Raw genomic sequence first — 17,125 nt, 5'->3', positions numbered from 1 at the left:
AGACAAAACATACATACAAACATTCCTATAGGCGAGTCTAGCTTATTAAAAAAAAAGCCCGCTACGTGTATATAAAGAAAACTAACTGTCATATAGTCGCAGACTATTAAGAGGCCCATTAAACACTACAGGGGCGCTACATGCTTGAAGGGTTTCGTTTTAAGCTTCATAGACTGACTTACAGTAAATATACCGCCGACCTTTTACTCATTATAAGAATATTATTCACCGACACACAAAAATTTACTTTCCTTTTGTACTTCTCTGTTCATATAAAATGAGCTGGAACTAGTCTTCGTGTTTTATTTTCAAGGAGAAAAGCGTCAACATTTCAACTCCCGAGTCCTACCTTAGACTCCACACGCAGCGTTCACGCGTTTTCACGCCTTTTTTGTGTTTGAACGGCAGGTTTACTGTGTGTATCCGAGATTTCAATCAGTAAAACTTTAATAAAAACTACTGCAGCAAATTTTGGCGACACAACAAATCTCCAAACACTCAACTTCCTGATACTGATATTTCCTGTTAACCTGACGAAGAAACAGCCCCGCCCACTTGTAGGGAAAGTCCTCGGATTATGTCCTGCTGGTAGGTTTATGCACTTTTCAACCACACATTATGAGTTTGATCACCATTAAACGGAAATTTTCTTTAATTCCCCAAAATTAAATTAAGAAACTCATAAGTGTAAACTCATAATTGTAGAAAGTCACTTAATTTAGAAACAAATACTACATTAATCCAAAAAACCCTTATTACATTTTTTAAAAATTGATTATTTTAGTTTAAAAGTTAGTTTAAATGTTTAAGTGAAGAATTATCGTAACCCCTAAATCATATTATGTCATGTACATTAATAATTTGGCGTCATTTGTGTCTTTCTACATAAGCAATGTGGCATCCAAACAGCCGTACACATAAAGGTCACTTTAGTGTCTCTCTTTAACTAGAAAAATGAAACACGGGGTCATCGAGAAAGAATGTGACCTAGCTAATCTTTCTGAGAAATAATCTTGCGGATCAAACGCTTTCAAAAACAATGGCCATCTTTTTTTTGTGGGCAATGCCATCCCAGCTGTCATAATTCAAGAAATAAGTACACCTGGATCTGTCTGGGCTATCACATTCACACCTGCGCTCAATTTAGAATCTCCAATTAACTTAACTCTGTGCATGTCTTTGGAGTGCGGGAGAAACCCACGCTGACACAAGAAAAACAACCTGGTTTCAAATACAGGACATTCTTGTTATGAGGCAGTAAACACTGAACCACTGCATGAATGTATATATGATATCACTGCTAAGGGTGCAGCACCATTACTGTAGAATCAAACTTCCCAAACTGCTTGACTCACCCCTCTCATCTGCATCATGACCTGACAGCTCATATTAACCTACTGAAAGTCTCCTTCTTGGCTGCCCCTCTTTAGTTTCATTGGTTTCTTTTCTGTCTGGATCGTGCCCTTGTAGATCTTTAATCAAATCAGATGCTCAGATTCTGTGAGGCAAATAAATGACAAAAAAAGTAATATTTATACATAAAGCGCCTTTTATAGACATAAAGCGACAAAACAAGAACTAAGAATAATTACAACAAAATAATTAATAGCAATGCAGGGCCGGTTTAATCACAGGACAAAACAGAATGTATAGATAATTTAAAAACAGCTAATATCAATAAGACTACAGGTTTTACTATTTTTGGGGTGATCCAGTTGGGGCAGGCCTACTATTGCAAAGTTGGATATTTTTAGATCAGTTAAAATCAGCTTGTTGACGTCTGTTAAAGTGTTCATCTCAGTGTTTCACATGTTCTGACTTTGCAACATCATTGTTGATATAACGGGTGTTATATTTGGAGAAGATGCACTTCAGAGTTTCCAGAGTATACCAATGATGTTTTTTTCTGTTTAATCACCTGTTGTTTTTACATGGAGTAATGTGAAAACTTCTGCTGCTGTAGCCCATCTGCTTCCAGAATGGACATGCTGTCTGTTCAGAGATGCTCTTCGGCATAGCTTGGCTATAACAAGTTGTTATATGAGTTACAGTTGCCTTCCTTTCAGCTTGAAGCAATCTGTCCATTCTCCTCTGACTTCTGTCATCAGTGAGACATAACACTAACATCAGACAATTAAATTTAAACTTACACCTAGTTACCTCAGGGACACAGCTGCGTCCCATACAAGAAGATAGATAGAAGTCTTCTAAGGCAAGTCTGTCTTGGCTTAGAAACAGCTGTATCCTCAGCTTGTTAAAATTATTCCTTGTCTATTGAACTACAAACACTGGAAAGTCAGAGAAAATTGAGGTACATGGTTAATATTTACAAAAAACATGGTAAGTGAAAAATTTAATATCTAGTTAACAGTAAGTAAGTTTTGATGTGTTCAAAGTTACATTTTGTATTCTTTAATGTAATAACATTTGTAACCATTAGTTAAAAGTTAAATTTTGTAACTGAAGGTTTCTATCAGCACAGAGTGCCTCAGAATATTTTAAAAAGCAAATAATCTGATCAAAATTAGGTAAACTATCTTGTTCCCACTGGTAGAGCTCATGAATGCACAAAATGTTTGCCCACCGGATTATGTTAAAGCTGTTTACCTTGTTATGTTTTGTTTGCTTCAGCCATAAAAACAAAATAAAAAACTGCTGGAATATTTCTATATTACAGTTTTTATTTCGTTTTTTAAAAAAAAACTTGTACTAAAACACGTCTAAGTTTTGCACAGTCGTCTTTTTCACTCTATCTCAGGTTTGCTGCCAAGGAAAATCAGTAACTGTGAACTGTGTCCGAGAAACCTTCTCGTATTCATTTTATGTGACACTCGATACCCTGATTGTGGATTTGCAGCATCCGAGCTCCAGGAATTATAAAAACATCTACCCACACATTAAGACAGCAAACTAAAATGTTTAAAACAGTGGTTTGTGCAGATGCTACAATTACTCTGCATGATTTACAAATACCTTACCATTTATGGCACAATGTAAATAAGGACAAACAAAATAAGAAAAAAGGTACGTATTTTTTTTCATTACTTAACACAAAAGAGGAAGAATGCCTTAATTGGTCAGTTTCATAAGAATTTCAAGGAGATAAGAGTCTTGTGTTGTAACATGACCTGATGTAACTTATTCCTCTGTAGTAGATTGTGTTCTTGTAATGCGTGTCTTTGTTTGTAATTTTCCTTAATGAGACTTGAGAGCTAATTGTAATCCAACACAGATGAAGACAAAGTGGGACAGACGCCAAACTAACTTCCCCCCTAAGCCATTACACCCCAAATTGTTGTATTTTCAGCAATTTAATGTAGATTTAACAGCCAATAAAAACAATAAACATGGATTATTCCAAGAAAATAAAAACCTTAAGTGTTCTTAAAACGACATGGAGCTACTTTTCAGGCTAAATGATTGATTTCCTGAGGAAGGGATGGGTTGAATAAAGGGGATTGTGGTTGTAACAAAGGGCTCCTGGTGCCAGGTGGTTAGCCACAGTGATACAGTACCACCCACAACCCATCACAGCCTCCCAGAGGCGACCTACTGTGCGAAGAATGAGCTGTTTACTAGTGTTTTGTTGTTTTTTTCACTTTACACGTCTGCTTAAAAGCTTCAGTAGTTTTTGTTCGGTTTGGTTGCACTCCAACTAAAATAAAATAATAAAATAATAATAATAATAATAATAATAATAATAAAAACGCGGTAGCAACACATTTGCATAGCATTCACTATATGTAAACATACATCCTTTACATCCTTTAAATATGCCATCTATCTATTAAAAATGTTTAAAAACATTTATAACGTGCATATGTCTCTCTCTTTCTGTTACACACACATTTTATGTGTGTTGTCCTGAAATGTAAACGCATTTTGATTCTCCTTTAAATAATAAATAGGCATACATTTGAAAACAATAGCATGTCGTTTATATTGATCTATTTTATGCAATAAAACGGGCGTATTTCTGTTGAAAGAAATGACGAATGCAGATTTCCTCATCAAATACCTTAGAATAAAACTTGTTAACCTGTTAACTTGGAATGGTCCCGCCCACCCGGCTGCATCATCAAGCATCATCCGGGCCGGAGCCGACATCCCTGACGTCAGCCCGCTCCCCTGAAGCACCGGTCCGACCGGAGCGCTTCGGTATAAACTTGGAGCGGAGGGACAACCAGCTCAGTCAGAGCGGCAAATACAAGAACACTCAGAGTTACTGCAAAGACAACGAGAAGAGATCCTTTCAGAAGATTTCGTGTCTGGTAAGAGCTTTTTTCCTCCTTTGTATTAAGATGTCACCGCGGTGGAGGTTTACATGCACCAGAGGATTCTCCTGCAACAAACTCCGTTTTACTACGTTTCCCTGTCGCTCGTTATTATGAAACAGTAATTATTAAAGGTTATTCAGTTAATTGGATCCGCTTTATGTGATGATGATAATGGTGTTGCAGGGATTTTGCGCGGTTCCAACTAAACGTGTCAATTGGAATTAATTATCATGTTTTATAAAAAACAATCAAAAGGAACTGAACATTTTTTTAACTGGTGTGTAGTCTTGTGATAGAGATATATTAAGGTGTCTCTTGGCATATAATGCCATAGATTAAAACAATTAGAATAATAGTACAGCATAAACAGCCAAAACTGTACTAACAAGTGTTTCAGCTAATACAGGATGTCGGTTAAGGTGTGATTTTTTTCTTTGTCTATTTAATGTCATGCACGTTGCAGCACCACTCATAAAAGTTTTGGGTAAGCTGTGTGAGGAAAAAAAACTATCTTGCAGCCTATGAAGTCATTTATGTGGAACATCTCATACTTTTCTCACCCTGACCTCAGCAGCTCTCTACATCCTCCTCCACCTGCTAAGTTTGGTGGGAGTCTAAAATCACATACAGCACTTTTCAATTTGCGTAATCAAAACTGACACAAATTGCTGTACAGCTTCTTTAAAACATGGTGATATCGTGCTTTGCTGCTGGACTGTGTGTGTATTATCAAGCTGGATTCCACAATGCCTCAGTATGTGTTTCTGTGTACCAGCTTGAGCCAAGCCGAGTGTGGCTAATGAGCTGGATCTGCGTCTGAGCTGGCGCCCTTGAGAGCGTTCTCCTCCTTAGCATCTGTCAGCGCTGATGTTCTCCATCGCACTGATAATCTGTACTGCTGTGTGCTGAGAGAAAGTAGAGTTTGTAACTGGTATCTGCTTTCCTGGCAGTGTGGTCAGCTGGATTTTTGCCTTACACTTATGTTTGTGAGTCATAGGATCAGCACCTGGGGTCTTACAGCTTTAAGCCTTCTTATATATCTGTAGTCTTCCTTTCTGACCAAACCTTCATTTACTTCACACAATGGCCTCGAGACTGGATGTAAAATACATCAATGCCTACATGTGTCTCTGCAGACCTCGAGCTGGTGTGACTCAGGAGGATTCATTCTCTTTCTGCTGACCTCTGGGATTTAATTCCCCAGAACACCCTACCGTTTTTTTGCCTTCGGTTTCTTTCTGAGGTCTTCATCCTTGCATCCTGTCCTGCATAGCTGTCTCAGATTCCACTATCTCGCCACTTCTAACATCAGCAACTGCTCCCATAACCTGCATTTCTTCATTTTAGGAGCTTGGGTTTCATTCCGATAAAGATTGCAAAGTATCATATTGCACACAGAGGGAAGGCAACAATGCTGCTCTCTGTTCTGTGGGAGTTTACGGAGCCAGATCACAGCTGCTTTGTTGAAGCTTGACTGAAATCCCCCGAGTAAAGAATGCATAAGAAGAGTGACCACAAACATGTTCAAAGTACTAGAAATTTGAATTTCACACAGAGGTGTAAACTTTGTTCCTTCACAGTCTCTAACTTTAACATTTCAGCTTTGTCTCTAGTAGAGAAGCATGCCTGACCCTTTTTAAACTCAGTTGCTACTAATTTTTGCTGAAAAATCTGATGTCAGAGACCGTGGACAGCACTTAAGACCGATTCCTTAAAAACACCAAAGTAGCATGAACATAACTGCTCTATGTGTGTGTTTGTGTCTGTGTGCATCTTATCATCTGCTGCATATGTTTGCTGTTTTCACGTGCTGCAACTCATAGCAGCTGTTATGACTCACAGTCTGACTGTTGCTACTCTGAAAATGCTTTCATTTCTTCCATTCATAACTGACCCACTAACTGGGGGAACCACACTCTCCACAGAGTGCATACTTGGTTGTACATGTTTCAGCTACTAAAAGTCTGGGTGTAACAGACCAGTGTGTTAAGCCTCTCAGTGCCAGAAAGCTGTATTGTGTCTCATTTAGAGTTTACTGCTATTTATTGCTTAGGATACTGTTTTAGATCAGCTAGGGTTATAAACTGTTATAAGATCATTGCTACTGCAAAGTGGACCAAAGACTACATAGATATCTGTAATTAGTTGGAATACTGTAATACGATTCCATATTTTACACTTTTATTATTATTACAACATTAAATTTAAGTCATATCAGATATTTTCCTTTTGAAATAGCCACTTTTTTAGTTAAAAACAGATTAAAATAGGCCAGACAGATAAATGTCTGACTTTTTGTCCATGCTTCTGCATTATTATCCACATAGATGCATTAAAAGTTGTAAAACCGACCATATAAAACATATAGTTGTACTGTAAGATTACCAAAGGAATGTTGTTTTTTTATGGCCCCCAATTGGGCCTCCGCATGAAAGATATACTAGAAAGGGTGGATGCACATATGTTAACATCCGATGAGTGTTTGTCGGCAAGTGTTTTCGTGCTTGCGTGTGTTGATATGTACGCCCGTTTCCTAGATACATGGGGCCTGTGCTGGTTGTGTTATAGCAGGAAACACATGTTTTAAGCTGACAGGGCCAGAGAGAGAAAGAGGGGCGACTGCACTGAGCTGAACAGCTGCACAAAGGAAACAAAAAAGAAAGTAGTGTTTTGTTGTCGCCCTGCCAGTTAGGTTCCACTGGGGGGTTACAGCACAGGACAACAGGGTTTTTATTTGTCAGAGTCAAGAACAGCCTCCAAGAGACCTGCGTTCTTAATGGTGAGTGTGTGAATTTGTGTTTTCATAGTCAAACTCTGAGAGGGAGTCTTTGTTCAAACAATGAGGAGAATGAACACTAAATCTTTGTGTGTGGGAGTGTTGATTAGCTCCACGTTCCTGAGCACTTTGTGCGTGTATGTGCGTGTATGTGTGTGTGTGTGTGTGTGTGGGTGTTTCATATATACTGATATATGAAAGCACAATGCAGTTTTCTATTAGCTCAGTCAACCGCAGAAGGTGATTCAGTGAAGAACAAGCCAAAAGAGAAGAGAGGGCAAAATGTATGCAGATGTGTCTAGGTCTTTGCATGCTTGTTCATGTCAGAGATTTTTTGGACTATTTTAAAATCACTTGGAAATTCTTTATATGGATATTTTTTAACTTTTCAGGTCAATTGTGTCCAGTGTTGTCCTTTTTTCTTTCTTTCGACTCCTGCTTCTACTCACCCCTCCTTCTTCTGTGACTCATGTTTACTCACACTTGATTGAGGAGCTACAGATGCTCCTCTCTACCACTTTTCTGCATAATTAGACTCTTCTATAACAGAAATGGAGCAAGTGGGATATCAAACAAAAAAAAGGAAATATAAATTTAGTTACTTTTTCTTGGTCTTTTGTTTTTTCCTTGAACTTCCCTTTGAAGTTCTGAGTCACTTTGTCCTCACACAGCTGCTGCTTTGCTCTGGTAGAGCAGGAAAGCTCACAGGATGGTTCAGAAACTGTTTTTCTAGTGTGCTGCGTTTCATCGCTCGAGGGCTGTCTGGACTGTGTTGTTTGATGTGGCGATCACGCTTTCATTTTTTTTAGTTTTTTTAAAGACTTTATCTGTGTCCTATTTATTCCCAATGGGAAAGAAGTAGATTAAATGACAGACAGTGATAATAGAGTCTTTTTTGGTATGTAAATTTTTAAATAAATAGGATGATATGGCCTCATAGGAACGTAAAAATAAGTGAACTGAATATAGGTCAGCATTGAGTTTATTCACTTTCCTATGAGACAGCTCTGCAAATGCTGCTAAAACTTCCTCTCTGAGTCAAGAAGTCAGCTCGGCTTCAAGAAACAAGGAATGACCCCCAGGTTCCCACAGCTACCCCACCTCCCCCCACCCTTTCCTCTCAGAAACAAGCTTAGGGATGGAGGAAGGACCTACAGTACAGCTGGGAGGAGGTGACCAGTGTTCATCATTTTCCTGTGATTGTTGGCTTAGTATTGGTGACAGATTAAGGAGAAAAGCTTAGATTAACATGAACATGACCTCACTTTCAAGTCAGTCACCTGACTGAATGTCGAATATTTGAAGTAATCTGAATTGTTCCGGTTTTTGCACAGCTGCAAGTGTTTTCACTGTGTGTATGTAGTGACAATGACAGCGATGGTTAATGTCTCGGTATGCAAAGAACATATTAACTTTGAGAGAAAGTGGAAAAAGAAGGAGTCGGTTTTGTCTTTATTTATGACCTATTTCACAGCTTTAGGAAATGACTATTCATAATTTTTATATTTCTCATAAACCATTGTAAACACAGTCACGTAGCTGCCAATGTATGCTATTCTTTGTCTGTGTTTTATTCCCTGATCCATCCATATGTCCATATAAAACTGCTTCTAATATGTGCATGTGTTTTCTCACTCCAGCAAACAGAAGACCTCTGGAAAAACCATGACCAGGTCACTGCAACTAATAGTGCTCCTCTGTGCTCTCTGCTGCTGCCTAGCGGACAATGTAAGTACTACAGAACAGTACCTTAAGCTGTCTTCAACCTACTGAAAATCCTGCATATTTTACAAGGGCTTATCTCAATACAGTCCAATTCCTGTGGTTTATTATCCACTTGAGCAAACATTTAGCCCGTTTAATGTGTTTGAATTTGTGTTTTTGCTGTATGACAGTGTGCCACTGACTAGCGATAGCATTCATCAGCATTTTATTTTAAATTGTCTAATTTAAAGTTCATACGCTGACTGTTGCTTGAGCTGGAGGCTGAAGCCGTTCATCCAGTTCCCATGCATGTCTGCTCCATGTTTTACTGGTCCTTTCTATTGCAGGTGGAGCTTCTCCGCACTAAGAGAGGGACTCGTTTTTACAGAGGTGAGCCTTACAGGCAGCCAGCCAGAGGGACGCTTTTGATTATTCATGTCCAGAAGTCTTCACCTTCCACTGACACCTCCTGTGAGCCTCATTGTACTTTTGTTCATCTCCTCTAATAACACCAACTTCTTCTTCATAATCATCAGTCTTTTCATTTTTTGCTGTCAGCCACGTGTTTGTGTTCCTCCCTCCTGTGTTTTTATGTTTCTAACAGTATGACAATTATGTTTTTCTGTGTTTTCTATCATTTTATTGGTTGTATACTTATTTTTGTGTGGTGTTTTCAGTACTTTGCATGGATAGTGAGACGTCTGCTGTGCGTAGTTTTGGGGACACTTGGCTACAATGGAAGGGGCAGCGTGTGGAGTATTGCCGTTGTGATTTAGGAGGACGAGCGCGTTGTCATATTGTGCCCGTAATCAGTGAGTGTGACATGGATGCACATACACACAAACACAAGGAGACTGTCTGACTGACTTTTCTAATCAGTGTTTTGTTTCCATTGAGCAGAATTTAAATGTACTATTTGTTTATCTGTCTGTCAGTCTTCTTTCCTGCCCTCACTGCCCTCTGCCTTCTATTATAACTTCAGTTCACCTCTAACGGGCTGTTATAACCTCAAATGATTATTTTTTGTTGGCTTGCCTCGGTTATGTGTCCAAATCCCTGTTATTTCAGTGCATCCAAACGAAGAGCTGCTGGGTTTTCTGTGTTTTTGAGTGGGCGTCGTTTAGTCTGAGATTATTTGAACTAGATTCTCCAGACATGCCCTCGTGCATACTTTCACCCCCACTGACGAATTCTGTGAAGGCTGATTACCCCTCCCTCAGTCAAATTACAACCACATTTTCAGTCTGCCAAACTGCAACATCTGTGAGCTCATACCACTGGGAGTGACAGCAGAGCTGTTATTCTAAGCGTCGGCCTTTAGGAAATGTTGAAATAATAAATGAAAACGAGGACTGCAGATGGCATGAAACCACTTCTGCTCTACAGAGAAATCCTTGACCTGACATAAAAAGTTTCAAAAAGAAACTATGATGATATTTACTACAAGTAACAAGAAAGTCCGGGTGAACCATGCACAAAGACTTTTGCATAATCCTCAATGTTTCACTGTAGTATATGACACACAAGCCTCAAACCCAATCTGTGCAGTGGTCATGGCACATCCATCATATACTAACTATTTAAACTGTTAGTGGATGACGTGTGGCTGACTAAACGGCGCTCTGTCTGCCTCTTCCAGACTGCTACGTGTCTCAGTGTTATAATGGAGGAACCTGCAAGGAAGCTGTGTACACTTCAGACTACATCTGCCAGTGTCCCCGAGGCTTCACTGGGGCTCAGTGTGAGATCAGTGAGTATTCAAGAAACACCTAAACACCTAAATCGTGGGTTTTCAGCTAGCGAACGACCAGAGATATAAAAATAACAATTAATATAATTTCATTATGTTTTCATTTCAATTTCAAAAGTGCCAAAAATCTTATTCTTTCTAATTAACAATCCCAAACCACAAATATTCAGTTTACAGTTACAGAACAGAAAAAAAAGCAACAATGAAAAAGCTGTTAAAGAAGAGTTCACTCCAAGTTTTCAACATAAAACTCGCCAGTAATCGTTTTTTGGTGACCTAGGTGACTCAAATGATGGTAAATAAAAAAAGGAAAGAAATCCACAAACTTTGTTGTGAAAACTTTATAGTAATAACTAATTTTGGTTGCCAAACCAAAGAAGCTGCAACACAGCTCAACCAAGGGTGGTTGCACTCAGTATTTCCTTCCTTTCTGTCACAAGAATACACCTTTTATCATGGGTAGATGGACACTACCGATGGTTTATATGATCAGTGTTTATAGGTTGGCTTTAAATTCAGGTGTTTTCTACCTCCTCCAGTATTAACATCAGTATAAAAACTGTGCACCAGGAGCTTCATGGCATGGGTTTCCATGGCCCAGCAGCTCCTGTAGGTGTAATGTGTAGGTCTTACATGAAATTTGTAGATGTTCATGAGCAACAAAGTCACGATTTCTGGAAAGAGACACTGACTTTTTCAGATGATTTTTTTGTTTACAGCTATGAGGCCCATAAGGCGAGTGTCACTTATATTTAGGACAAAGCAACATTTCAATAACCAGAGTCTCCAATACTGGACAGGTCACACCTAAACAACCTAAAATAGACAAATAGCACTACAGGCTGGAGCAAAACACATGCGATTGATTTGTACTGTGCTTTTAAAGCAGCAGTGACTTCGGGTGTGTCCATAAACTGGTGGTCTGATTAAAGCTTGTTAGTAACTTTTGATAAGATCACAGTCTGACTGTGTGACTCATACTACTGGTGTCATGGGCCTGTGGTTTGGAGGGAAGACATAAGGATCATAAAGGATGGAAAGACATTCTGGGATATTAATGTTTTTGTTTCTGTGGCCCACTTTTAATCACTTGAAGGACACTCCACCCTCTCAGTGGAATAATTATCTGAACTTCAGCGGTCACAGGCAAATGATTTTAGTGAAAAAAACTACGAGTTAATATGGCCAGGCTATAAATCTGATGCATTTACAATCATCATAGGTTATGTTTGGTCACTGTTTTAAAACCACTAATTGGAAAACAGCGATATAAATGCTATTAGGGCACAAATTTAAAGCCTTATGTAAGAAATAGCAATGTTTTCAGAATTTATCCAAAAGCTTTTTAATAGTCTACAGCTTTTTCAAATCTAAAAAACCCCTGAAAAAAACAAGAACAAGACATATTATGTCGGAACAACTTACTCAGACCAGTTATTACGTTAATATCAGTCTCATATATAAATTAGCGACTACCACTGTCTGTTTCTCTCTCCAACAGACACCAATGAGAAGTGTGTTGTGGGGCAGGGTGATGGGTACCGTGGCACCGCGAGTGTCAGCCAATCAGGAGCAGAGTGCATCAACTGGAACTCAACATCTCTGAGAGGAAGGAGGTTCACGGCTCGAAAAACAGACGCCATCAGCCTTGGACTGGGCAATCACAACTTCTGCAGGTACCTGTGCTGGAGCGTCTGCGTGAATATTTCATTTGCTATCTATAAAAAATAACAAGACTAGGATTGTTCGTCTTGAAAGCTGGTGGCCTGGTGTTAACAAATACTGGAGTAGACTGGAAAACATAATAACAGAGCCTTTTACGGAAGCTATGAAGATGTTCCCTTATTGTCTTTGTGTTTCTCCTTATGTCAGGAACCCTGACGGTGACAGCTCTCCCTGGTGTTACATCTATAAAGGCACACAGATTGAATGGGACTTCTGTTCTTTGCCCAGATGTTCAGAAGGTATAGATATACAAAATCCTAACATGTAGAAAGATCAAATACCATTAAATGTGGGCTTACATACATCTGTCCATATGTGCTCTTTGGAGCAGATAAGCACAGAGAATGTGCGCTCGGCTCTGGCCAGCAATACCGAGGCACAGCATCTGTCACCAAGAGCGGCTCTCGCTGCCTCCCGTGGGACTCTCCCGCTGTCAAGCGCAAGATGTACAATGCTTGGAGAACGGACGCATTGGAGCTGGGACTGGGCAGCCACAGTTTTTGCAGGTACATAGGCCAGCACCTATTTTAACTTCCTTATAATTGCAGTACATTTGATGTTCTACTTTTAAATGAGAAAAAAAATCTCTTTTTTTATTCAACAGAAATCCAGACAATGACGCAGGTCCATGGTGTCACACCTACAAAAATATGATTCTGACCTGGGAGCTGTGCGACGTACCAAAATGCTGTGAGTTCCTTTACATCAATGAGTTCATTTGGCAGCGATAGCAAAGACAGAAGTTAAATATTGAGACTGAGGATAACCATAGTTTTCCTTTCTTTAGCGAGACGTCCGCCTATGCCCACTCTTGACCCGCGTGCTCCCACCACTAATAACAATAACAGAGGTAGGATATCTTCACAGCCAGTGAAAACACCTCAGACATAACCAAAAGTCCCTCCTTCTGGGTGTCGATTAATCCTACTGTCGTTCAACCATCATTCTCCAACCTGTCTCTTCTGTAGGAACATGTGGCAAGCGTTTAGACAACACTTTATCCCAACCATCGTTCCGCATGTTTGGAGGCAGAGCGAGTGAAATCACGGAGCAGCCGTGGCAGGCGGCCATTAATTTTTACCAACCCCGTCACAAAAAGCACTTTCATCTATGCGGAGGAATCCTCATTGATTCCTGCTGGCTCCTGTCTGCTGCACACTGCTTTGAAGAAAGGTAGCACTGACTTCCAGCTTTCACACATGCACGCACATACACTAAACACTAGTCGAACGTGTTTGCCATATAGCAAACAAACGAGTGCGCTCTGTCTTTTCAGAAACGATGTAAATAAACTGCAAGTAATTTTGGGGAGAACGTTTCGGAAACAGAACTCCAGCAGCGAGCAGATTTTCAGCGTCGAGAAACTCTGGATCCACGAGAAATATGACAAGGAAACATACGACAATGACATCGGTGAGTGAACATTTCATTGTAACAGAAACAATAATCCAATATTTTTTTATCTTTGTTTCGAACTTTTCATTTATTAATATAAAAGTTTAAAAATAAACTTTTAAACACAGCAGTGTAAACCTATAGCCCAAATTAGGTTTTCAATACAGTGCGTAAACTTAAGATTAATTTCATAGTCGGTACAAAGAAAGGTATCGCTTGTACCTTAATCCAGAGACACAAATACACAATTGAACTTTTGGTCATGTCTTTGAGCTTTTGGCTTTGTATGATTTAGTCTGAGCCACAGCAACCCCTCCCGACTGTATTTCAAACTTTCTGCAAGAAGGTAGGGTGAAAGGGGCCAAAAATGTCTAATTTTAAGAACATGACCTGAAAAGCTGCACCAAGGTCCTCTTTATAAGCACACAATCATTGCCAGACTAAAAAAAAGAGCTCTTAGTCAAACTGTTTGTGTGGAGAATTGAGGCTACTTTAGTCATACTTCAATGTTAATAATGAAAACAGAATGAGACGCTTTAGTGAACTTGTTTTCCTCCAGCAGTAATGATATGGAAGCTTAAGTGGGCAGCAGAGGCTTGTTAAAACTTTAACTCAACTCTCAGTCTTCATCCCACATTTTCCCAGTGCATTGCCTTGACTTTCCTTTGGTCACTCTTTCCACTTGCAGCCATTTTGAAACTTAAGACGGACGTTGGCATCTGTGCTGTAAACTCTCCAGAAGTTCTTCCGGCGTGTCTGCCCGAACGTGGGCTGGTGCTGCCCGACTGGACTGAGTGTGAGATCTCAGGCTACGGAAAAGACGCAGAATGTAAGAAAACTAAATCATAGCCTTTTTTTTTTTTCATTTTTTATGGCTACTACTGTACTTATCGCACAGACAAGTTGGTGTCATTTTAAGTATCTGAGCAGCAGGGGACAGTATAGGCAATCTAAACTAATGCAACGCTCTCTTCACAGTTTCTCCAGAGTATTCTGACCGTGTTAAGAGAGGTTATGTTCGCCTGTGGCCCAAAGAGCGCTGTGTCCCAGGGGTGCTGTCTGGACGCACAGTTACCTCAAACATGCTGTGTGCTGGTGACACTCGAGGCCTGGACGACGCCTGCAAGGTGAGAACACCCACACTTATCCTCACAGTTAAATCATGCTCATAACATTATAACTTTTATTTTCTTTACACTTTCCCTTAAATTTGCTTCTTGGATTCAATTACAGGGAGACTCTGGTGGCCCACTTGTCTGCAGATACAATGACAGGATGACTCTGATGGGTGTGATCAGCTGGGGCGATGGGTGTGGGCAGAAAGATAAACCTGGAGTCTACACCCGTGTCACCAATTACATTGACTGGATTAACAACATAGTTAAAGCAAACCCGGTTTAAATCAAAAGAAGATGCAAATGAGATGCTGGAGACTAAACGCAGAGGGTGGAACAAATATGTTTATCATTAAGTTGATAGACTGAGACACCCACTGGACTGTTGAGGGCTGGCTCTAGATCCCACCAGACAGAAAGCTTATGTGATAATGGCCATTTCTACAGAGACACACACGAAAGACCTCAATCGGGAGTTTTTGTGCTCCTGGGTTTTATGTTCGTTACAGTCTTCAGTGTGAAAGTGAAAAGATGAACTGAAAACACATTTTTTACCTTCTTTCTGGGAGGTTTTAAAGCTGTTTCCCCCCCTGAGCACTGGCAGTTAACCTATCTAGATAAATAGGAAAAAATATGGATATCCCTCTGCTTTTTGTGGTTGACTTTATGCTGGTTTATACAAAAATGACACAGTGGCACGCTTAAGATCAAAAGCACTTTTAATCCTCACTCAAAGCAGGCCTTTACTTTGCAGAGTACAGTGAAACACATGGGGATGTTTCTCCACAGGGCATTTTAAAGTCCTTTGTCAGGAGGACTTGTCTTATAGCTGAGAGATACATTTACTTAATTAGTTTAATGCAAAATGTTCTGCATTTGCTCACAAAAGGGCCTTCATCCAAACCACAATCTGCTGGTTCAGATTCTGCTTGTTTTTGCAGATTTTAATAGTTTGGCACTCTGCTGTGTTGCGCTGTAGATTTGAACTTGTGGGAGAAGGAAAACTGTGTCTTAGGAAGAGTTCAGCTGCACCTGGGCTGAGCCCATACTTGTATGTAACATGTATATTATATATTGTATACTGCTTATTGACTGCAAAACTCAAATCTGTAAGAAACTCATGTCTTTTGTGAGAATCTGGATTTTAGAAGTTTTGTATTAAGTTAATGTTCATGTTTGTTTTATATTATTTTGTAGAAATCTAAATATGTTACTTATCCCTGTATTGCCACTTGATAATTTATTGTTGCTTGATAATTGTTATTGCCTTTCTACCATATTCAGTAATACCATTGTCAATAAATAACATTTGAAATCATTTTATCAGATCATTTTAAGCTCATCTTTTTCTTTCTGTTGGAGGAAATTAAGTATGTTCAGTCTCATTTATAGATAACGACAGCCACCCTAACAGGTACACCTGTTCAACGGCTACAAACATCGATCTGGCCAATCACAGGACAGCAGCTCAGTGCATTTAAGCATGCAGACCTGATCAAAACTATTAGCTGAACTTCAAAACAAGCATTAGGATGGGTGATTTAAGAGACTTTGAACTTGACATAGTTGTTGGTGACTGACCAGCTGGTCTGAGTATTTCATAAACTGCTGAGAGAATGGTCCACAAAGGAGAAACTCAGTGAGTGGCAGTCCTCCCAATATAAATGCCTTGTTAACAGAGATCAAAGGCTAGAGTGCAGAAATAACCTAAAAAACAGTTGTTACAACCAAAGAATGCAGAAGAGCATGTCTGAAAGTATAACGTGGAGCCTTAACGCAGGAATGTTACAGCAGGACTGGATACCTCTCCTGTCAACTAGGAAGTAGAAACAGGCTCATTAAACTGGGACAGTAGAAGCCTGGAAAAATGTGGCTGGTCTGCTGAGTTTCAACTACATTCAGATAGCTGGGTCAGAATTTGGCACAACCGACATGAAAGCATGGATCCATCCTGCGTTGTATCAATGTTTCAGGCTGCTGCTGTTTCTTTGGCACACTTTGTGTTCTTTAGTACCAATTGAGAATTTTTTAAACACAACAGCCCACCTGAGTATTGTTGCTGACCATGCCCATTTCCTTATGACCATAGTTTACCAATCCCAGCTGGTTGCTGCATTTATCAGGATACACACCATGTCATGAAGCTCAGACTCTCAAACTGGTTTCTTGAGCATGACCATGAGCTCACTGTACTCGAATGCCCTCCACAGTAACCAGATCTCAATCCATTAGAAAACTTTTGGGATGCTGTCAAATGGAAGCTTCACATCATGCATGTGCAACCGACAAATCTGCAGCAACTGTGTGTTTCATTCTCATAAACATGGACCAAAATCTCTAAGGAACATTTCCAGCACCTTGTTGAATCTATGACACAAGAATT

General features: G+C 39.7%; 2 protein-coding genes across 6 annotated transcripts in view; one reads left to right on the top strand and one right to left on the bottom strand.

The window, feature by feature from the left end:
* Nucleotides 1-567, bottom strand: part of ikbkb (inhibitor of nuclear factor kappa B kinase subunit beta) — a 37,997-nt gene extending 37,430 nt beyond the window's left edge. Inside the window, exon 1 of the mRNA XM_026187511.1 lies at nucleotides 350-567. The gene's annotated coding sequence lies outside the window, so the exon portion shown is untranslated. The remainder of the gene's footprint in view (nucleotides 1-349) is intronic.
* Nucleotides 568-4,122: 3,555 nt separating this feature from the next.
* On the top strand, nucleotides 4,123-16,065 carry plat (plasminogen activator, tissue). Of its 5 annotated transcripts, none has more exons than XM_026188436.1 (15): nucleotides 4,123-4,271; nucleotides 8,694-8,781; nucleotides 9,105-9,147; nucleotides 9,435-9,569; nucleotides 10,397-10,507; nucleotides 12,009-12,183; nucleotides 12,380-12,471; nucleotides 12,564-12,738; nucleotides 12,837-12,922; nucleotides 13,020-13,082; nucleotides 13,201-13,405; nucleotides 13,509-13,645; nucleotides 14,316-14,456; nucleotides 14,606-14,754; nucleotides 14,861-16,065. In XM_026188436.1, exons 2-15 carry the CDS (start codon nucleotides 8,719-8,721, stop codon nucleotides 15,026-15,028), a joined length of 1,743 nt encoding a protein of 580 aa, XP_026044221.1. In that variant the 5' UTR covers nucleotides 4,123-4,271; nucleotides 8,694-8,718; the 3' UTR covers nucleotides 15,029-16,065. The 5 variants fall into 5 exon arrangements, with proteins under 5 accessions (XP_026044221.1, XP_026044219.1, XP_026044223.1 ...); XM_026188434.1 differs by having other exon boundaries at nucleotides 9,105-9,228; XM_026188435.1 differs by lacking the exon at nucleotides 4,123-4,271 and adding an exon at nucleotides 6,735-7,056 and having other exon boundaries at nucleotides 9,105-9,228.
* The last annotated feature ends 1,060 nt before the right edge of the window (nucleotides 16,066-17,125 follow it).

This window comes from Astatotilapia calliptera, chromosome 12 (assembly GCF_900246225.1).
Source record: "Astatotilapia calliptera chromosome 12, fAstCal1.2, whole genome shotgun sequence".
NCBI lineage: Eukaryota > Metazoa > Chordata > Actinopteri > Cichliformes > Cichlidae > Astatotilapia > Astatotilapia calliptera.
The sequence above is the reverse complement of the archived record's forward strand: the minus strand, read 5'-3'. Positions and strand labels throughout refer to the sequence as shown.

Coding starts and splice junctions, on each gene's coding strand:
- plat (XM_026188434.1), top strand. CDS start 8,719: ATGACCAGGTCACTGCAACTAATAGTGCTCCTCTGTGCTCTCTGCTGC. Junction 12,184..12,379: donor GGCAATCACAACTTCTGCAG/GTACCTGTGCTG, acceptor TCCTTATGTCAG/GAACCCTGACGGTGACAGCT. Junction 13,083..13,200: donor CACTAATAACAATAACAGAG/GTAGGATATCTT, acceptor TCTCTTCTGTAG/GAACATGTGGCAAGCGTTTA.